Source organism: Notolabrus celidotus, chromosome 21 (genome assembly GCF_009762535.1).
Source record: "Notolabrus celidotus isolate fNotCel1 chromosome 21, fNotCel1.pri, whole genome shotgun sequence".
In the NCBI taxonomy this organism is placed as follows: Eukaryota; Metazoa; Chordata; class Actinopteri; order Labriformes; family Labridae; genus Notolabrus; species Notolabrus celidotus.
The window spans coordinates 26,895,992-26,919,037 of NC_048292.1; the positions used below are offsets into that span (position 1 = coordinate 26,895,992).

General features: G+C 37.6%; 3 protein-coding genes across 5 annotated transcripts; 1 reads left to right on the forward strand and 2 right to left on the reverse strand.

Moving 5' to 3' along the window:
- Positions 1–481: 481 nt before the first annotated feature.
- LOC117805389 lies at positions 482–5,820 on the reverse strand. Of its 3 annotated transcripts, XM_034674106.1 has the most exons (5): positions 5,559–5,820; positions 1,761–3,422; positions 1,586–1,653; positions 740–1,482; positions 482–621 (listed from the first exon to the last, which is right to left on the reverse strand). In XM_034674106.1, the coding sequence occupies exons 1-2, from the start codon at positions 5,635–5,637 to the stop codon at positions 2,812–2,814; spliced, it is 690 nt and encodes a 229-aa protein (XP_034529997.1). In that variant the 5' UTR covers positions 5,638–5,820; the 3' UTR covers positions 482–621; positions 740–1,482; positions 1,586–1,653; positions 1,761–2,811. The 3 variants fall into 3 exon arrangements, with proteins under 3 accessions (XP_034529997.1, XP_034529999.1, XP_034529998.1); XM_034674108.1 differs by lacking the exons at positions 482–621; positions 740–1,482; positions 1,586–1,653 and having other exon boundaries at positions 2,616–3,422; positions 5,502–5,804; XM_034674107.1 differs by lacking the exons at positions 482–621; positions 740–1,482; positions 1,586–1,653; positions 5,559–5,820 and adding an exon at positions 5,297–5,493 and having other exon boundaries at positions 2,616–3,422.
- A 4,303-nt stretch (positions 5,821–10,123) lies between these two features.
- LOC117805451 lies at positions 10,124–12,418 on the reverse strand. Its single transcript, XM_034674182.1, is given in 4 exon segments — positions 10,124–10,361; positions 10,363–10,535; positions 10,537–11,225; positions 12,382–12,418. Coding segments are annotated over 4 exon segments (1,137 nt in total).
- A 628-nt stretch (positions 12,419–13,046) lies between these two features.
- On the forward strand, positions 13,047–21,550 carry LOC117805452. Its single transcript, XM_034674183.1, has 12 exons — positions 13,047–13,178; positions 13,583–13,633; positions 13,730–13,834; positions 13,940–14,098; positions 14,397–14,590; positions 14,741–14,877; positions 16,629–16,722; positions 16,858–17,190; positions 17,305–17,476; positions 17,709–17,836; positions 17,993–18,059; positions 18,234–21,550. The coding sequence occupies exons 3-12, from the start codon at positions 13,741–13,743 to the stop codon at positions 18,311–18,313; spliced, it is 1,458 nt and encodes a 485-aa protein (XP_034530074.1). The 5' UTR covers positions 13,047–13,178; positions 13,583–13,633; positions 13,730–13,740; the 3' UTR covers positions 18,314–21,550.
- The last annotated feature ends 1,496 nt before the right edge of the window (positions 21,551–23,046 follow it).

The following is a 23,046-nucleotide window of genomic DNA, read 5'->3' on the forward strand; positions in this document are numbered from 1 at the left end:
TAAAAAGCCAACACTTTGTCAAAACACCTGTTAGGTACTTAGAAAGACAACATGTCCTCTGCTCATCTGCAAAGTCTGCCACCAAACACTGTTAAGGTTTAAACTAGCAAAAAACGCTGCTCATACACAAACATATTTCCCAAAAGCTTCCTTTGTGGCGTCTCACTTCTTGACTTTGTCTTAAAATTTAGCACATTTTAGTAAACTGAGCAGCCGGCTGAGATTAAGAAGCTTCTATTTGCTGAGGTGAGTCACTGCAGGCAGATCCTGTGATCTGTGATCATTTATACTTCAACTGTATTATTTCTTACTCTCAGTGATGCCACCAAGACTTTTCTGCAACTGTATAACTTTAAATGTTTCAATCATTCAACTCCAACATCCTCCAACCCATGATTTCAAATCATCAACCTTTTTTTCCTTGTGATTTGCAGCTAAGGATCACCTGATGACTGATTTGACATCATGACAAATAACCAGGTTTAAATGAACAGTGTGTAACCATTTATTTCATATGACTGCAAAAGCAGAAGCATAATGCATGATCTGGTGCAGATTGGGGGGTGGGGGGAACTGCATGCTGTCTCCTTTCCTTCTGTCTCTGGACTTCTCTTCCACGTTCTGTTGTAAAAATGACATCACACATAAATTCTCCCTTGGATCAGATCTTTCATGGGATGTCTTGATTATTGATTATTCAAGTCCTGATAAAAACTATAGAAATATACAGTATGCTTACCTTTTTTTAAATGTGGGTTTACATTGAATGCTTGTGCAGCAGTTCAGGGGGACATCTAAGACGGCTTGTCTTTGCAATGGTTTAAAATGTTGAGATAAACGATGAACAAGAACGCACAAACATAGCTCTCCAGTCTGCTTTCCCTCTGTCATGGACTCAGCTTCCTGAGCTTCCTTGCTTTTCTAAGACATATGAGACAGATGTGTGTGAACAACAATACGTTCAGAAAAAAGGTGCAGTGAGTATCACTTTTGACATTTTTACCTCTAAATACAAATATGTTTTCAGACAGAATCAGATGTAAAAGTATATACTCATCTTTTTTTAAATGTGGTTTACAATGAATACTGGTGCAGCAGATCAGGGGGACGTCTAAGGCTGCTGGTCTTTACTGGATATAATGGACACAATGGAGACAAACAGACAAGGCAGGATAGAAGTCAACAACTTATTCCATACAGTTTAAATGTTACAACTGTTGATTGGTGATGAAATTACATCAAATCTAATAAAATAGATCATCATGTTTTAATACTGTTTATAGAATATCCTTTGAACTTGTCCTGTAAAAATAATGTTTCACACCTAAATTTAACATTTTGAAACACTGATGACGAACTGAATAAATATATACTTATCTTTGTATTTAAAGAGAGTCACTGAGTATGATGTCCTGGTCCAAAGACTCTGGTCTCGTCTTGTCTTTGAACCAAGGTGTCCTCAGGTCTTTTAGCGTCCTCTCTCTAAAAGACAAATGATAGACAAGGTATCTGACAGTCAACAAACAACTTCTTCTAGATTTGACAAACTGGAGAAAAAAAACTGGAAATCAATAAAAAAACATACTTTTTTAAATGAATGGAATCACAAAGTCTGCTGTTTCTTTTCTTGTTGATTGGACTCCTCTTATTATTCTATGAGACAAATTGCACACGAGTCAGAACATGATGCCATATGTGCAGTAAATGTATATGTATGTTTATGTGTAGAGTTTATATATAGTGTATGTGTCCCTTCTTACCTGACTGGCTGCTCTAGTTTACTGGAAGAGGAGTGTAGGAGAGGTTCACATCATCACCAGCTTCTTTCTTGTTGTTTCTGTATTCTTCTAGCAGCCTCATCGTCCTCATCCTCTTCCTCTCTTTGTTGGATGAGTATTGTAGTTGTCTCTTTGTTGTTTTGTAATATATCCTTTCATTCCTTTCTTGAGGTGAAATTTGAGGCTAAAGCTGCTTCTGATGAGTCCAGATTCATTCACAAAAAGTCACAATTCCCAAAGTTCCCTTGAAGTTGCCACCATGTTGGACACACAGGCCAGCTCCAAGAAAGAAAGAAAGGTGCAAGACGCACCAAAAACACTGACCTGTGTCCCACCACCATGATGGAATAAACTATTTACATTATGTCATCCTCAGCAGGTGTACATGGGCCCAGGTAGAAGACCACTGGATGGGTGTTGGTCCTGCAAGACGCAAAGACCAGCCCTCAGGGGTCAGGATACTCCACCTGATTAACCTGCCAGATCCTGAATCCACAAAGGACACACCAAAAGCTCTTGTTCCTGTGTTTTCCTGCTTCTTCTTTAGACCTCTTTGTTTCATCCTCTTGTATTTTCTTTGCTGGATCGACAGTCCTCTTGGCTGTCTTGTTTTGTAATTTTTTTTAAATAGTTGCTGCATATATCCTTTTATTTCTGTCCTTAACTTCAGTCTGAATTTTGTGATGAGTCCAATTTCTTAAAAAAGAGTCACAGTCCTCAAAACCTCCCTCAAAGTTGCCACCATGTTGGACACACAGGCCAGCTCCAAGAAAGAAAGAAAGGTGCAAGACGCACCAAAAACACTGACCTGAGTACATCCACCATGATGGAATAAACTTTATACATATGTACAATATGTAACCCACAGTCAGACATGTTCTTCTTGTGGGTACATGTGCCAAAGTAGAAGACCACTGGATTGGTGCTGGTCCTGCCAGACGCAAAGACCAGCCCCCAGTCTTCACAGTAATCTTGATGGTGGACCTGCCAGATGCTGAATCAACATTGGATAGATCAGAGCTTCAGCACTTCATCACAGTCTCAAGTGTTTCTTTGGTGGAGACTGGCTCTCTTCCTCTGAATCCCTCTTCCTCTTCTTCCATGTCTGTGGAGTGTACGCATACCTTGCAGACTTTCTGACAAACCCACAGAGGACTGACATGAGAAGGTGTCCATCCTGGCTGTAGGTGGTTACTCTCCAGCGGTTGGTCAGCTCAGTGCCATCAGTGTCGAACACAGTGGAGATGACTCTGCTGATAGTTCGGTCATCAATCTTCGTGAAAGTGACGCAGTTATCAGGGTCGGCCATCAGGGTCCCAAGGTCTGTCCTCTCAGGAAGAACTGGAGTCTGCATGTTCGGAGGGGGAGAGCCGGAGCCTGCAGGAGGCACCATCACACCATCTGGTCCATCCATTGGTCTGGTGTTCTCTCTCACGTCCAGCTCGCCAAAGGGTGTGGTCAACAAGTTAACACGAAGGAACACTTCGGCCTGAATCATAGGGAAGTCCTTTGAACCGGTGACCAGGTCGTGGTAAAGGCTCAACATGGAGTGACTCAAGACCTCAGTGTCTGAGCTGCACAGAGGCCGGTTCCTCAAGTTTGTAACAAGCATTTGAAGAACTGGTCCTGGCCTTGGGAGCTCCACTAAAAGAAAAGAAAAAGGAAAACATTTGTTACGTAACTTTGGACATGACTGGAGTCATTTAAGTCTGGATAAAAATGTCTAGATAGCTGTGAATACATGAGAGTGATGACAGTCAGTGCTGCACTTCAAATAATTCATCACCTGCCAAGATTTGAATTCTTAGATTGAGACATGTTAGATGAAGGACCTTGTTTTTAGAGTTCTTTACTTGTTTTTAATCTTTGGATGTATGGTTGAATCTTAAATTGATTATGAACATGTCTTTTTTTGTCTCAGTTAGTCTGGGAATCCTAAATTGAGTGAATGACTGTTAAAATAAGCTACATTGGTTGTCTCACCTAAAGTCTCATCAAAATAAAACTTGTTTCAAGATTGAGTAACAACTTCAAGTTGAATTAAGAATAACACATGAGGCATCTCTTCAAGACACAGTTCAGCTTGTATCTTATTGATGCTCAGAGTTCTGCTGTATGGTGATATATCTGTTTTAGTTTGGCTCTAAAGACTGTTGATTCAGTATCCATCAACCCTGAGCCACTATTAAAGTGTTCTTGATGTTATATGTTGTTAATCCTGACATGTATTAAATGTTGCCAGTAATCCAGTTTGCTGTTGTGGTTTCTGTAGAAACATTTCAGAGTTATATTCTAAGAATAAGACCTGGTTTAAAGATTTTAGTTTTAAGATGGATTAGGGTTTATAAGCTTATATCAAGAAACAGTGTAATCATAGTTTTCTAATAGTGAGTCATTTTTTACTTAAATTGATGTTTTTCTTCCCCAGGCCTTAATTTGCTCAAATTAAGTGTACAAAATAAATACATGAGATTTTCTTTGCTTATATTCAGTATATTTCAATTCTAACTGTGCTGTAGGAAGTTTGTTTTCAAGTAGTTTGAGCTAAAAATCAGCATATTCTACTTATTTCAACCCTTTTAATATGTTTCAGAGCCTGCTTATTTCTAGATTTAACAATCTCATTTTAAGATTTGTTATCAAGTAGAATTAACTCACTGCATGGACAGATCATTTCACTAGTTTTAAGAAATTTTCACCTTGAATTAAGTTTTTTTACCCTATATTTAAGCTACCCTTTTTGCAGTGTGTAAGTACATGTCTAAAATACAGATTTGCATAGCGCAACTTTAAATCCAACTTTATCATTCAACTGTAAACAAATCCTCCAAAAATGTTGGCTCTTGAACTAAAGTAAAGAAATGAGTAAAGTCAGTTTGATCTGGCTTTTAACTTTGAGTCATTTCCATTTAGCCCTGGACTGCATTATTACCACTATGACCATTGTTTTAGCATCATTTTACTTATTCTATTCTTTGTTATTATATCATATTTTATTTTTATATTATTTTAGTTTTCTGGTATTTTTCTGATTTTATTTTATTGATTTGATCATCATAATTTTGTTTTTTTGAAATGACTGAAAATTCTTAATAAAAATGCTGTATTAATCCCCCTCCCAAAAAAGAAGAGGCTCAAGGAAAAAGGGTAACGTTAAAAATCTAAATGTTTGCTTTTCATCTTTTCAACACAGTCACAAATCACACAGCTGTGACAACAAATCTCTTTAAAGTGTCCATTAACTGAGAGAAAGATCAAAACAACAGCAATAGATCTATTCTGTTCTTTTCTGTCTCTGTTCTTTTGTGGAGCACTTTGGGCTGCATGCTTGAATGTATGAAAGGTGATATATAAATAAAAATGAGTTCAGTTGAGTTGTATCATCATTTAGAACATAGTGGTGCAGCAGTAAGGGCCATGCCATGACACATGATTGAAATGACAATGATGTATATGTCCCTCTAGTTTGGCCTCATGACAGTAAGAGAGGCTGGAGTGAACATTAAAGTATCACTTACTGAAGTCAATAAGTTAGAACAATACTTTAATCCGTCAGAATGACACTTTCTGACTCTGTACAAAGTTTGATTGCTAAGTTTGAAGCTAATTATTGACACACTTTTAGCTAGGCTATATTTCACACAGTCCCAATGAAAGAACTTCTTCATATAAAACCATGTTCTGTAATGCTAGGTGTGTTATCTGACATGTTATTATGCTCACATGATTTCTATAAAGGAGAAGAAAGGAACAAGTATTTTGGAGGCTACTTTATTTTACCATAGCGTTCATCGAGCACGCGCACGATGCCGGTGCTCAGCAGGTACTTCTCACGACGTAACCCGGCGGGGTGGGGCATGTTTACGACACTTCAACAGCTGTTTCCTGCAGATGTCCTCAGTTCAACTTTAACTCAGGGTTTTACTGCTGAACGATTCAGTCCGTGTTTTAAAACGACCAACATTCAACTTTCCAACAACTCAGAAAGAGAAACTGTGTCCTTCAAAAAGATACGGCCCTTACTGTCACCATGACAACCAGTGGAACGTTAGTGGTGGGGTTACAGGAGGTCAACTCACAGTCAGGTGTAGATGTTAGCAAACTGCTATTATTTTATATATTCATTTAATTCAAGCAGTTATACTTTAACCCATACTTACCTTCTCATAACACTATGTTGGGAACATTCTTCACATGTTTAACATAAACTAGATCAAAGTATGAGTTCAGTTCAGATTGATTTATTGGCATGAACACTTCAGTTATTGACAAAGTAGTGTAAAAGATTTATATATCATTAATTAATACAATACAGTGGATTTATATATCATTAATCAGTATGATATAGTGGGTCTTTGTATAAATAATTAATAATAATTAATACAATACAGTGGATTTACTTATCATTAATCAGTATGATACAGTGGATTTATATATCATTGATCAATATGATACAGTGGATTTACTTATCATTAATCAGTATGATACAGTGGTTTCTGCAGCTTTGTCTGGAGCTCTGAGGATGCTCACATTCCCCCTGCTTTGTAAACATTCAGACATTCTTCCTGTTTCATAAACAGATGCTGCATTTGAGATATATGAATCAAACATGCAACGTTTCGATATCAAAATAACAGCAAAAACGATCCTGAACAGCTAACCATGAGTGCTTTGCTGAAGTGAAAACTTAACTTGACACACCGTGAATACTTCGTGTAACTTAGGTCATGTGTGATGCTAGGCTACGAGGCACAACACAATATCACAGGTTGTTAACGTGTCTGAAGTTAGGAGTATGGAGTAGGAGTATTAAAGCCATGGATGAGAAAAATGAATGAGAGGAGGAAGAGTTTCATACATGATGCACTTTGAGACAAAAGTCAAATCACACTTCTGTATAAAGCAATTTCCAGGTCAAAATGCTCCACCACTCAATAGTAAACACAAGCTTCTCCTGCTTTTTGTGTTGGTTTACTTGAAAATAAAAAGCCAACACTTTGTCAAAACACCTGTTAGGCACTTAGAAAGACAACATGTCCTCTGCTCATCTGCAAAGTCTGCCACCAAACACTGTTAAGGTTAAAACTAGCAAAAAACGCTGCTCATACACAAACATGTTTCCCAAAAGCTTCCTTTGTGGCGTCTCACTTCTTGACTTTGTCTTAAAATTTAGCACATTTTAGTAAACTGAGCAGCCGGCTGAGATTAAGAAGCTTCTATTTGCTGAGGTGAGTCACTGCAGGCAGATCCTGTGGTCTGTGATCATTTATACTTCAACTGTATTATTTCTTACTATCAGTGATGCAACCAAGACTTTTCTGCAACTGTATAACTTTAAATGTTTCAATCATCCAACTCCAACATCCTCCAACTGATGATTTCAAATCATCAACCTTTTTTTCCTTGTGATTTGCAGCTAAGGGTCACCTGATGACTGATTTGACATCATGACAAATAACCAGGTTTAAATGAACAGTGTGTAACCATTTATTTCATATGACTGCAAAAGCAGAAGCATAATGCATGATCTGGTGCAGATTGGGGGGTGGGGGGAACTGCATGCTGTCTCCTTTCCTTCTGTCTCTGGACTTCTCTTCCACGTTCTGTTGTAAACATGACATCACACATAAATTCTCCCTTGGATCAGATCTTTTGTGGCATTTCTTGATAATTAATTATTCAAGTCCTGATAAAAACTATAGAAATATACAGTATGCTTACCTTTTTTTAAATGTGGGTTTACATTGAATGCTTGTGCAGCAGTTCAGGGGGACATCTAAGACGGCTTGTCTTTGCTGAAAATGAATACAAACGGACAAGGCAGAACATCAGTTAACAACTTAGTCAATGGTTTAAAAAGCTCTCCAGTCTGCTTTCCCTCTGTCATGGACTCAGCTTCCTGAGCGTCCTTGCTTTTCTAAGACATATGAGACAGATGTGTGGGAACAACAATACGTTCAGAAAAAAGGTGCAGTGTGTGTCACTTTTGACATTTTTACCTCTAAACACAAATGAAGAGTTAATTTGCAAAAACAGATAACTCCATTTTTATGAATAAAGTCATATTTGATATTTATAAAGTGATTTCTTGATTCAACAGGTCTGGCAGTAATCAGGTCTGGGTGTGGCTAGTGAAATTGAGCTCAGCTTTCCAAAAAATCAGGTTAATCACAGTTAATTTGTGATTTAACAAGGGGGGGGGGAGATACTTTTTCACACAGGGTCAGGTGGGTTTGGATAACTTTTATCCCTAAATAAATAAAATCATCATTTAAAAACTGCATTTAATGTTTACTCTGGTTATCTTTGTCTAATATATATATTTTTGATGATCTGAAAAATTTAAGTGAGAAAAATGTGCAAAAATATGATAAATCAGGAAGGAGGCAAATACTTTTTCACAGTACTAAGACCTTTCCTTTCCCCCTCAGATCTGTCCAAAGTCATCTATATCTATTTTTTCTGGTCTTGATTATTGTAATGCACCTTTAACAGGTATCAGTCAGAGCTTCCTCCACAGACTCCAACTAGTTCAAAATGCTGCTGCTCGGATTTTAACAGGCACATCAAAATACCAACACATCACTCCTGTCCTCGCCAGCTTACATTGTCTGCCAGTTTTTTATCATTTCGATTTTAAGATCTTGTTGATTACTTTTAAAATTTTAAATGGACAGGCCCCAAACTATTTAAGCAACATTTTAACCCCCATGTGCCTGAGCGGCCCCTCAGGTCTGTGGATGCATCTCTGCTGGTTGTGCCAAGACCCTGCCTTAAAACAAAAGAGGACCGGGCTTTTTCAATCAGAGCTCCAAGTTTGTGGAACTCCCTGCCACTGACAATTAGACAGTCCACAACCTTGACTGCTTTTAAATCCTCACTGAAAACATTTTTATACAAGAAGGCATTTCTCACCCCTAATTCTTGAACTTGCTCTGCATTCAGATGTCTTGTTTTGCCTCTGTCTTTTTTCTCCCCTGTTTGCACCGTTTTTTGTGCTTTGTAATTCTCTGTGTGAAGCACTTTGTAACCTTGTTAAGAAAAGTGCTATATAAATAAAGTTTATTGTATATTATATAACTGTATATCAATCAAGGGCACTTTGTTCTGTCATAGGCAAGTTATTGAATCACATTTTGAAATACTTTTTTATAACTGAAAACTTTGTCTTTGGTTTGATCTTTCAGTGTTCACAATGTTTTACTGACTAAATCCACTAGAGGGCAGTAAAGACCAGTGTTCATGTCAAAGTATTTTCACTGGGACTGTTTAGTTTGGGAAAAGCTGAAAACCAAACAACTGTTACGTCCTCAAAGTTCCCTTACTGTATCACTTTAGAGAACATGAAGTCCCTTGAACCAAACACAAATGTTTAACATCCTTTTCTGTTAATACTTCAATTCTAGTTTAACCTCACTTTGTCAGTAAGACGTACTGAATTTCAGTGATGCCAACCAAGACTTTTCTGCCACAGCAAATTGAAGGGAGTTGATATTTTGGTGTTAGGGCAATTTAAGAAAGTGCAGAGTTAATTTAACACTGATGTAGTCAAATTCATGAAAGTGCATCTTCAGTGTAAAAAAAGTTAGAGTCAAAATCGAGTGTTAACATGAAGTGTCAACAAATTAAATCTGTAAGTGTTAATGGCAGAATTTTTAACTCTATACTTTTCACTCTCAACTCTGAACCTGGATGTGACAGGATTTACCGTTCTCAGGTAAGAAAATACTTTCTGTAAAGGTTATTTTTTGATACAAATATTATTAATTTAACGGTGCTTTTACTTTCAATTATTAACCGGGTCAGTGACAAATAAGGGTTGGTATGATGTCCAAATCAAAAATATGCTTTAAACTTGTTAAAACAACTTCTTAGATGTTTGTTTGAATGTATAGTTTGCATTTCTGTTGGTGTCATAGTTTTTTATATGACATTTCTACCATTTTTAACCAATTAAAGAATCACAGTGCCAATAAAATGTCAAATGGTGTAACCACAAAAGTATGACAAATATGAAATAATTCACCCTCATAGAAGTGTACAAGTGTACTGGTACAAATAAGTGATTTGTTATGAAATATCATCTCAAAGTATATTTAAAATATTTTATTACTAAACTTAGATAATATGGGTTTTGTTGCACTGAGCAAGTTGGTATGTCTTAGACATTAATGTTTTCTCTCTATTCTTGGGTCAGTTGGTTTAAAATTATTTTAAATTTAATTTTTACAGTGTAGTAGAGAGCTAAAATCATATGCACAGTCACTTTTTTGCACAATATCAGATTTTTATTGGTTACATTGGTTACACCAATTGACATTTATCGGTTACACCAACTGACCATACTATCTGTATGAGAACGACAAGCAACTGACACATGACATTGAATGAAAAGTCATGGAGTAAAATGATTTTGGTATTTTAATGAATGTGAACACACTAATAGATTTTTCTTTCATTAACACTAATCTTAAAAATCCAAAGCTTGATCCGTAAGGCAACTGGACTCTTCTGTGTTGGGCCATGCGTCTGTGGAGAGGTTTAGTTTCACCAATGTACCGTTCTCTGCCATCTTTGTTACACTATGGCATAAACTACATTACTCCTTTTGTGCTGTGGTGTTTTGTCCTTGGGATGGACCAGTTTCTGTCTCAATGTGTTGGATGGCTTGAAATTAACAGGGATGTTGTGTTTATTGAAGATCCTCCGGAGTTTCTCTGAGACCCCAGATAGGTATGGAATAACGATGCTTTCATCATTTGTTGCTGTTCTCCTCCCTGTTGGAAATCCACTTTTTGGAGGTCTTGATGAAGGCCAAGTTGGGGTAACCGCAGGTTTTAAGTGCTTCCTTGATGTGCAGTTGTTCCTTCTTTGTTCCCTCCATTCTTGTGGGTACCTTCAGACTATGGTGAAGGGTTCTTATTACCCCTAGCTTGTGTTCCAGAGGATGATGTGAGTTGAAGAGCAGGTACTGGTCTGTGTGGGTGGGTTTCCTGTAAACTTCGATGTTGAGGCTTCTGTCCTCTTCAATTTGCACTGCACAGTCCAAAAAGGCAAGACTGTTACCTCTGACATCTTCCCTTGTGAACTTGATGTTGTTATCTACTGAGTTAAGATGAGTTGTAAAACCTTCTACTTCATCAGAGCAGATTTTGACCCAGGTGTCGTCAACGTATCTGAACCAGCGGCTGGTGGTGTTTCCTATGAAAGAGGAGAGTGCCTTGTTTTCTACCTCTTCCATGAAGAGATTGGCCACTATGGGAGACACGGGGGAGCCCATGGCACAGCCATACTTTTGCCTGTAGAAGTCTCCGTTGAAGGTGAAGTAGGTGGTGTTGAGGCACAGTTCCAACATGTCACAAATGTGTTCCGGTGTGAGAGCCCTTCTTTCCTGGATGGAGAGGTTGGAAGGAGGTGCCTTGGCAGAGGGCAGCTGAAACCTTGAGCCTGAGTTACCGCAAAGTTGAGACCTTTGAGTTGTTGTGGCTGCGTCATTGTCTCTGTACGGTCACTGCAATGCATCAGCTGCAGTCTCTCATTGAGCAGTTGGTTTTGAGCTTTCTGGAGGATTTGTTTGGCCTTGTGTCCTTTCACTGTTGATCTAACCCGTAAACTGCTAGGGATGATCCTTTGCTGTCTGCATCTCAGGTTGAATCGAACGTGGTTCCTGTAGTCTGCTAATTTCTAGGCTGTCTTTTCGTGCTCTCGCGCCCGCAGGAGGGTATCTTTGCCAAAATGCGAAGCTACATGTCTGTGAAGGTTCTCAGTCATCCAGGTCATGGTAATCCAAAGCTTGATCCGTAAGGCAACTGGACTGGTAGAAATTCTTGAAGACGTTTCACCTCTCCTCCAAAAAGCTTCTTCAGTTCTGACCAGACTGGGGAAGAGCTCAAAAATATAAGCCTCTAACAGTCGTGGGTGTGAGAAGAGGAGAGAGTTTGTTGTTTGCATACACAAGTTTCCACCCGAATACTGCTTGCTTATGTGCATTAGCCTATAGAAATGTGAAATTAAAAACAGATTTCACTGTTTCACTGTTTTACATTATAGAATTATCATTTTAATAATAACAGCAATCATTTTATAATTATCATTATTATTATTAATAATAATAATAATAATAATAATAATAATAATAATAATAATAATAATAATAATAATAATAAAAAACAAGTAGGACTATTGTCCATAAATTGATCAAATTAGTCTGGAGGTAGTGGTGTATATATAATGTCAAGTGGTGTAACCCGGTTACACCACTTGACATTTCAAATTGAAATCAAACTTTGCAGGCATTATTGTGGACAACTAGCTAAACACTTGACCTTGGGTTGAACATTTAAAACTATTTTTCATATTCATTTAAATATTTTATGATCATTTATGTTTATCAACATTTTACTGAGGTCATACCATTTGACATGTGTTCTAGACATACCTGACCATGACCTGAAAATGCTCTATTTTGTCAAATTTTAGAGAGAGTTACTAGCCTTTACATGTAGCAATTGTGTTCTTCAGGGGTCCTTCTGTTTGACATCACATCCTGTCACATGATCTTCTGCCTCAAATTTTTCAAAATGGCTCCAAAAAGGGTGGTTACACCAGTTGACATACCAGAAGTTTGACTTGGCAGACATGATTCCCCATGTTAATGGAAATATTCAGAACTGCCATGTTCCTCTATTATTATTTGGTATTAAAAAATACTTGTTTAAGATTATGCCAATGTATTTCAGAGGCTGTTTAGAACATGATAACACATTTTTTCAACAACTTATACTCTTGGTGCTCTATTTTTATGGTTACACCATTTAGACAATTTTGCCATCATTCTCTCAATATTATCTCAAAACTGAATAAAATCAGGCATTTCAAGATAGGGGCCTAAAGAAAAAGATATTTTAAAGTAAATTATAACTTTATTTTGAAATTTTCACATTTTTAAAGCTATTTAAACCTCAGGGACAGAAAAAAATGAGCGGCACGTCTTTCACCCAACCACTGTTGCACTGTTAGCTTCTGTTATGCTGTAATACTCAAACTAGCCAACCTAACCAAATATCTTTAGTAGCTAACTCGTTCATTTCAGCTCGCCTAAACTTGATTTGATAGCAAATACCATACCAATGACACACGTTTTAGAGACAGCGGTGCCAAAAACTGTTGATTAAGTTAAGTATGTCGAGTTTAATGTTAGGCTAACTGAAGCAATGTGTCTAGTTGGGTTGTTTTAATTCACGAGCAGCCCAAATGCTATGCGAAAACGGGTGGCGGGATTATCCTCGGTTTGTAAAACTTGCATTTCTGTGAGTCAGTGAGCATTTGAAGTCTGCTACACTACTACTGACTTGCTATATCTTGACTTCTCCGACAACATGTTGACACCGCGGGTTTGCAGTAAGTTGCTTCTCTTAAGCAAATCGATGTACAGCACGATATCTTTTTATTTTACCGGGAAAGACAAAATGATTTACAAGAAGTCAAATTGCAGACTGCAGAGCTAAGACAATATCAAATTGATTTATCAATCTCTCTACAGTGTCACAGTGGTTTCTTGTCGAACATCTGTGTGACTGCTTGCTTATTGCTCTCATAATGGAGCTACATGTCAGTGCTCTTTAAAGTTATTATTACTTTTTTAGTGTTTTATTTGCTGTGTAAATGTTTAATGTCTTTTAGTTGAAGGTTTTTTTTCTTTCCATGAATGACATGCAGGGTTGTCGTTTTGTTTTATAAAATGTGAAATCTTTGATTCTTAAGTGCTTAGTCATATAAAAGTGACTCAAACTTTTGTGTCTTAGGTCTTCTAATAACACGAAGGATGCAGTAATATCTCACTGGCATTTTGTATGGTAAGATACTAATGGAAAGTATGTGATATTGGCATACAACAACTGTTCTTTCATTCATTTTAATTATAGTAAGATCCATTTTTCATGTACTTACAGGAATACAAAAAATGCTGGCAAAGGTGGAATACGGAGGAGTCCAAAAATACATCAAAGTTCCACAAAGTGATGGAAACTTTGATTTCCTCCAGTTTCTTCAAGAAGGTTGGTATCTACATTCTAAACTACAATAGTTAACACTCAGCTTACAGATCTCAATGACATGGTTGATTTTGTAGCTTAATGTCATTTCTTTTTGATTTCTTACAGTAACAAACAAATTCAGTCTGCAGGCTCATCTTCTAACTGAAGGTGAGCTTAGACTGAATGATGAATCTGGTACTGAGATCGACGCAGATGTGTTTGATGAGCTCTTAAAGTCAGGGGTCCGAAAGTTTAAGGTTGGATACCGTCAGTATGTAGCTACAGGTAAGGCTTATTAAAAAATGTATTCAGAATAATTGACTCAGTCATTGATATGAATGCATTGATATTCCTGTTGATATGTAAGAAACACTTTCTCATTCTAACTAATTTTTATGTGAAGATGCATTTTCCATAATGTTTACAACTGAAGGTTAGATGTTGTTGTTTTTTGTTTTATGTGGTCTCATACAGGATCATCAACTCAACAGTGTTTTAAAACAGCATTGACTATGATTTGATCTGTCATTACATCATTGTTTTTAAGACCCCATAGAGTAAATAAAAGTATTTCTTTTTTTAGATCTAGAAATCAATGTGGTCGCAGATGAATCACTGTCATCAGTATTGCCGGAGCCATCAGCATCATTGGCTTCATCCGCAGACCTTTCAGCATCACCAGCTTCTTCCCTTTCATCGGATTCAACTATTATTCTTCCATCTACAAAGAACAGGAGAAGGGGCCTGAGAGAGCTGGATTGTGAGGAAGCAAGACAGGTAAACCTTGAAACCATCAATATATTATATACAATATCTAAAACTGTTGCTATTAGATCACCACTACTTGAACTACTATTCAACAAAACACAACAAAGTCAATATAAACAAAATTTCTCAAGGCTGATTTTGAAAATGTTTTGTTTGCAGAAAGTTGATACTGTTCTGAGGTCAAATCCAAAGGGTGAAGAAATCTTCCAAGAGTATGACAAAACTAAAACGCTGTCAGATGCAACACGCAGACAGATGGTCAATATTCTGGTTGCAGAAATGACTGATTCATATGGGTAAAAATCTATCAAATGAACCAGAAGCTTCACATACACATACAATCAGACATACAGTACAGGCCAAAAGTTTGGACACGCCTTCTCATTCAATGCGTTTTCTTTATTTTCAGGACTATTTCCATTGTAGATTCTCACTGAAGGCATCAAAACTATGAATGAACACATGTGGAGTTATGTACTTCACAAAAAAAGGTGAAATAACTGAAAACATGTTTTATATTCTAGTTTCTTCAAAATAGCCCCCCTTTGCTCTGATTACTGCTTTGCACACTCTTGGCATTCTCTCGATGAGCTTCAAGAGGTAGTCACCTGAAATGGTTTTCCAACAGTCTTGAAGGAGTTCCCAGAGGTGTTTAGCACTTGTTGGCCCCTTTGCCTTCACTCTGCGGTCCAGCTCACCCCAAACCATCTCGATTGGGTTCAGGTCCGGTGACTGTGGAGGCCAGGTCATCTGCCGCAGCACTCCATCACTCTCCTTCTTGGTCAAATAGCCCTTACACAGCCTGGAGGTGTGTTTGGGGTCATTGTCCTGTTGAAAAATAAATGATCGTCCAACTAAACGCAAACCGGATGGGATGGCATGTTGCTGCAGGATGCTGTGGTAGCCATGCTGGTTCAGTGTGCCTTCAATTTTGAATAAATCCCCAACAGTGTCACCAGCAAAACACCCCCACACCATCACACCTCCTCCTCCATGCTTCACAGTGGGAACCAGGCATGTGGAATCCATCCGTTCACCTTTTCTGCGTCTCACAAAGACACGGCGGTTGGAACCAAAGATCTCAAATTTGGACTCATCAGACCAAAGCACAGATTTCCACTGGTCTAATGTCCATTCCTTGTGTTTCTTGGCCCAAACAAATCTCTTCTGCTTGTTGCCTCTCCTTAGCAGTGATTTCCTAGCAGCTATTTGACCATGAAGGCCTGATTCTCACAGTCTCCTCTTAACAGTTGATCTAGAGATGGGTCTGCTGCTAGAACTCTGTGTGGCATTCATCTGGTCTCTGATCTGAGCTGCTGTTAACTTGCGATTTCTGAGGCTGGTGACTCGGATGAACTTATCCTCAGAAGCAGAGGTGACTCTTGGTCTTCCTTTCCTGGGTCGGTCCTCATGTGTGCCAGTTTCGTTGTAGCGCTTGATGGTTTTTGCGACTCCACTTGGGGACACATTTAAAGTTTTTGCAATTGTCCGGACTGACTGACCTTCATTTCTTAAAGTAATGATGGCCACTCGTTTTTCTTTAGTTAGCTGATTGGTTCTTGCCATAATATGAATGTTAACAGTTGTCCAGTAGGGCTGTCGGCTGTGTATTAACCTGACTTCTGCACAACACAACTGATGGTCCCAACCCCATTGATAAAGCAAGAAATTCCACTAATCAACCCTGATAAGGCACACCTGTGAAGTGGAAACCATTTCAGGTGACTACCTCTTGAAGCTCATCGAGAGAATCAAGAGTGTGCAAAGCAATAATCAGAGCAAAGGGTGGCTATTTTGAAGAAACTAGAATATAAAACATGTTTTCAGTTATTTCACCTTTTTTTGTTCAGTACATAACTCCACATGTGTTCATTCAGAGTTTTGATGCCTTCAGTGAGAATCTACAATGTAAATAGTCCTGAAAATAAAGAAAACGCATTGAATGAGAAGGTGTGTCCAAACTTTTGGCCTGTACTGTACATACACAGCAGTGTTCAGCCCTATGGATGGATTTTTCTAATTTCTAATAAATGTTTTCTGTCAATAGAAGAATTCCACCCACAAGTGTGCGGGTCAGTTATGCACAGGGAATTGTTACCCGGTTTCCATATCTTCAAGATCCATTTTCCAAAAATGGATATGTAAGTGTTTGTGTCCCTTTACATTTACAAAGTGTGTCGGTATATCATTTATCATATCATATTTATGTTAAAATATATTTTTTTGATTGCTTTTTATGTGTCTTTGTGTGTACATATGTGTGTGCATGCATGCAGGAACATTACTACGATCCGGAGGCAAATACCGGTTATCTTGCTTGGAGACTTAAGACAGTACAACGAAACACTTGCGATGGACCACGCGGGTGTTCCAGGCCGATTGTCAAGGACAGTCCAATGAGAAAACGGGAATCTCTGTTAACTGGTGACCAGCTGTTTGGTGACGAGTGCAGAGAGGCACTCTCTTTAATCAGACACTCAACAGATAAAGTGGTGGTTAAAGAGAAAATGAGAGCAACCTTTGAATACAGGCAGAAGATGGTTCACGACAAGGATGCAACAGCTTCAGTGTTGGAGGTCTTCCCTCGTTTCCTTGACATACCTGGATTGGTAAGGATATGTACAGATCCCTTTAAAGTACTTTGAGTATTTTATACCTTAATCCTCGTAAGTGCAAAGCACTCATAAGAAACTTGTAAATGCACATTGTGTCTCTCTCAACAGATTGACCAGGACTTTTCCATAATGTTTGGGGATGAAGTATCTGGACGGTTCCTTGCAAGGTGGCCCTCATATTTCAAGCAGAAAGTCATCGCAGAATGCCAGAGTCTTCCTCAAAGTCCATATGTGGAGGAGCTGCTGGAACCTTTTAACCCTGAGGCAGAGAATGACTATGGTAAATATGTAGTACTGTATGCGAAATACCCCCAGCTACCTAGTTTATTAAGTCTTACATGCAACAGTAAACTAAAACTAAATAATCTGTCTAAATAAACACATTCTATGCATGGTAATTTGAAGTTAAATTATAAACTAGTTTACAGACTGTAACTAAACGTTTAAGCTAAATGGCAACTGAAGTCATTAATAACTTTTTTCTGTCTAAAATAATCTCATTTGTGTTCAAGGCTGGGATAGTGATATGTCGGCTCTCCTGTTGCTGTTGCATCTCCTGCCCCCTACATCAAGAGGCCACAAAAAAACAGCAAAGATAAGCTCAGCACAGGCAGCTAATCATCTTGTGAGATATCTTAAGGTATGTACTATTAGCTTTTCATACCACCAAAATCCTACGTTTTGTTTTCTGCAATTGTAAGAAGTGTTTGTTACAGGTTGATAGTGGACAGCAACAATTAATTTGATCTGGTATGTTATATTCATTATGTTTCTGTAAATCTGGTTCAAACTGCAGCAAGGAGCCAGCCTCACTACGTTCCTGGACAAAGTTGATGCAAGACAGCCCTTCCTTCTCTGCATCGGTGAGCAAAAGAAGAAGATCGAAAAGTTCTTCATCATTGTGGACCAGAAAGCAATCCCGTGCGATGCTCAGACATCAGTTGCTGCTTTTGATGTTCTATTCAAAGCTCACTATGTCTTCAGCCTCTCTTATGATGAAGCTCTCTCCGGTTTCTACACTTTCATACAAACCACAGTTTACCACATTGATGTTGGGAACGCAAAAGAGAGCCCAAGAGTCAAGGAACTGAGAGCCCGAGTACTGCGTGATCGTTAAAATGCCACCAGAGTACAGAGGTCAGAACACAGTTAAGCAAACTGTCCAAGTGAGTTCACATGTTTTTTCTGCAAAACGCAATGTTAATAGTTAAAACAACTGTTATAATGTTTGATTTGTGCAACACAACACAAAACTAGTTTTCTTTGAATAATACTTAAAATGCCACTAGATTACGAAGGTGTTCAAAAACCTGTTTAACCATGTTCACATGTTTTGTATGTAAAAAGCACCACAAAAATTGTTCAGGTCTTTGTCAGCATTTGAAATTTCAGCACGGGTTATATCCGGCAAAAAAACTGCGTTTAAAATGTGGAGAGCAAGGTTGTCCTTCATCTTTTTGTACTTACAATGGCTTCAGAAAGCACCTTAACACTGCACATAGGCAACACCTTGATGAACAGGCCCTTACTAACCAGGAAGTTGCCACAGAATCACATTCTGAGGGGGATTTTTTAAGTGATCAGCCTACAACTTCTACATCCATGTTGCAGGTCCCCCCTCCTGTCACAAAAAACTTGCTTGATAGAATGTGTGGATCAATTGTTGCACACTTGCAAGCTTCTGGTATTTCTCAAAGTACTGTCCAAACAATAGTTTGTTCAATGGAGGAAGTTGTTAGTGATGTACAAAGTCAAGCACGAGAAGCAGTTCTCCAAACATTTTCTTCTGAAGCACAGCAGGCAGACATTTATAAAAAAAATAGTGCACAATTTAGATAAGTTAGATAACCCCTTTTCTGGATTTAATACAGAGAACAAGAGACAAAAATATTCTGATGAAAAATGGGAAATAGTTGAACCCAAAGAATTTGTCCTTGGTGTGAGACTGGATACACGGAGAGATAGAACTACAGGTGTCTTTAGTCAGATTCCTGTAACAGACAAGTACATGTATGTGCCCATATTAGGTACACTTAAATCCATTTTCAAAAATAGTGAGATAAGAGAGGCTTTTTTGCAAGAGAAACTGAGTAAAAAGGGAACACACAGAGATATCAGTGATGGGTTATATTTCCAAAATCATTCTCTGTTCTCACAACAGAAGCAGGCCCTCCAAATTTTGCTTTATTACCATGATTTTGAAACCGCCAACCCATTAGGTTCCAAGAAGGGTGTCCATAAACTTGGGTGTGTCTATTTTACTTTCAAAAACCTCCCACCAAAGTTAAACTCTGTGATAATGAATGTACACCTTGCAGCTCTTTTCTACACAGAAGATTTAAAAAAATATGGCTTTGGTGAAATATTAAAGCCTGTAATTGATGATTTGAAAATTTTAGAAACAAAAGGAATCCAACTTCCATTTATTGAAGAACCATTATTTGGCTCTGTAATACAAGTCACTGGTGATAATCTTGCTTTAAATAGCTTGCAAGGCTTTGTTGAATCTTTCAGTGCAACACATTGGTGTAGGTTTTGCCTAACTAATAAGCAAGACATTCAGTCTGTGTTTAACGAGAGTGACCCTGGGCTGATTCTGCGCTCAAGAGAGCTTCACATTGAACATTGTAACGCACTAAGTGAAGTTCCTGCTCTACCTTCTGTTTATGGTGTTAAAAAACCTTGTGTGCTGAATTCATTAGAATATTTTCATAGCTCTGATAATTTTTCAGTTGATATCATGCATGATTTGTTGGAAGGTGTTGTACAGTATGAACTGAAATAGTTTTTTCAGTACCTGATAAAAAATGGATACATCTCTTTGAACACGCTGTTGGACAGGATACATAGTTTTAATTATGGTTACATGGAACGTAAAAACAGACCAAGTGTTTTAAAAGTGGATGATAACAGCAAACAGTTAGGTTTAAAGGCCATTCAGTCATTGTGTGTTCTCCGTAATACCCCACTCATCTTTGGTGATGTGGTTGAAAGGGAAAATAATCACTGGAAGTTTGTTCTCCTTTTGTTACAAATTGTTAATATAGTGTTTTCCCCCATCATTACTGATGGCATGATTTGTTACCTAAAACATTTGATCCATGACCACCACACCATGTTCAAAACTTTGTATCCTGATAAAAAATTGATACCCAAGCACCACTTAATGATTCACTATCCAAGAAGTATTCAAAAAATTGGCCCTCTCATTCATATGTGGTGTATGAGATTCGAAGCTAAACATTATTTTTTTAAAAAGTCTGTTAAAAATTTTAAAAACCTTACAAAATCTCTGGTCAAGCATCACCAGCGTCAACTTGCATTTTGCTATGAAAATTATTATTTTAAAAGATTTGAGGTTGGTCCTATTAAAATCAAAACCATAGATGACCTGGAAGGTGGAGAATTACTGTGTCAGATTTTACATTTAGATGCATGTGCAGATGTTTCAACTACAATTTGGGTCAGAAATGATGGCACTGAGTACCAGGTTAATCTGTTTATATGCACTGGAACATCCTATGATCTACCTGTGTTCAAGAAAATCTGCAATATCATAATACACGAACAGCGTGCTTTTATTTTAGGATGTACAGTTAAAACAATGTTCTTTGATGAACACTTTCATTCATATTGTATAGAGGAGAATATTGATGAACATGCTTTGATATGCATTGACCAGCTTACTTATTTTAGACCTTTTGATAAGCAATATTCTAATGAAAATGAGAGAGCATATATTATTCCATATTGTCATATGTTTTAGAAGATGTTTAAGATGCCTATGTGGTGCATATGTTTTAAAATTAAACAAAAATGTGTTCTTAAATGTGGTTTGATCTTTCAGTGTTCACAATGTTTTACTGACTAAATCCACTAGAGGGCAGTAAAGACCAGTGTTCATGTCAAAGTATTTTCACTGGGACTGTTTAGTTTGGGAAAAGCTGAAAACCAAACAACTGTTACGTCCTCAAAGTTCCCTTACTGTATCACTTTAGAGAACATGAAGTCCCTTGAACCAAACACAAATGTTTAACATCCTTTTCTGTTAATACTTCAATTCTACTTTAACCTCACTTTGTCAGTAAGACATACTGAATTTCAGTGATGCCAACCAAGACTTTTCTGCAACTGTATAACTTTAAATGTTTCAATCATCCAACTCCAACATCCTCCAACCCATGATTTCAAATCATCAACCTTTTTTTCCTTGTGATTTGCAGCTAAGGATCACCTGATGACTGATTTGACATCATGACAAATAACCAGGTTTAAATGAACAGTGTGTAACCATTTATTTCATATGACTGCAAAAGCAGAAGCATAATGCATGATCTGGTGCAGATTGGGGGGTGGGGGGAAACTGCATGCTGTCTCCTTTCCTTCTGTCTCTGGACTTCTCTTCCACGTTCTGTTGTAAAAATGACATCACACATAAATTCTCCCTTGGATCAGATCTTTCATGGGATGTCTTGATAATTAATTATTCAAGTCCTGATAAAAACTATAGAAATATACAGTATGCTTACCTTTTTTTAAATGTGGGTTTACATTGAATGCTTGTGCAGCAGTTCAGGGGGACATCTAAGACGGCTTGTCTTTGCTGAAAATGAATACAAACGGACAAGGCAGAACATCAGTTAACAACTTAGTCAATGGTTTAAAAAGCTCTCCAGTCTGCTTTCCCTCTGTCATGGACTCAGCTTCCTGAGCTTCCTTGCTTTTCTAAGTCATTTGAGACAGATGTGTGTGAACAACAATACGTTCAGAAAAAAGATGCAGTGTGTATCACTTTGACATTTTTACCTCTAAATACAAATATGTTTTCAGACAGAATCAAATGTAAAAGTATATACTCATCTTTTTTTAAATGTGGTTTACAATGAATGCTGGTGCAGCAGATCAGGGGGACGTCTAAGGCTGCTGGTCTTTACTGGATATAATGGACACAATGGAGACAAACAGACAAGGCAGGATAAAAGTCAACAACTTATTCCATACTGTTTAAATGTTACAACTGTTGATTGGTGATGAAATTACATCAAATCTAATAAAATAGATCATCAATTTTGAATAATGTTTATAGAATATCATTTGAACTTGTCCTGTAAAAATAATGTTTCACACCTAAATTTAACATTTTGAAACACTGATGAAGAACTGAATAAATCTATACTTATCTTTGTATTTAAAGAGAGTCACTGAGTATGATGTCCTGGTCCAAAGACTCTGGTCTCGTCTCGTCTTTGAACCAAGGTGTCCTCATGTCTTTTAGCGTCCTCTCTCTAAAAGACAAATGATAGACAAGGTATCTGACAGTCAACAAACAACTTCTTCTAGATTTGACAAACTGGAGAAAAAAAAAACTGGAAATCAATAAAAAAACATACTTTTTTAAATGAATGGAATCACAAAGTCTGCTGTTTCTTTTCTTGTTGATTGGACTCCTCTTATTTTTCTATGAGACAAATTGCACATGAGTCAGAACATGATGCCATATGTGCAGTAAATGTATATGTATGTTTATGTGTAGAGTTTATATATAGTGTATGTGTCCCTTCTTACCTGACTGGCTGCTCTAGTTTACTGGAAGAGGAGTGTAGGACAGGTTCACATCATCACCAGCTTCTTTCTTGTTGTTTCTGTATTCTTCTAGCAGCCTCATCGTCCTCATCCTCTTCCTCTCTTTGTTGGATGAGTATTGGAGTTGTCTCTTTGTTGTTTTGTAATATATCCTTTCATTCCTTTCTTGAGGTGAAATTTGAGGCTAAAGCTGCTTCTGATGAGTCCAGATTCATTCATAAAAAGTCACAATTCCCAAAGTTCCCTTGAAGTTGCCACCATGTTGGA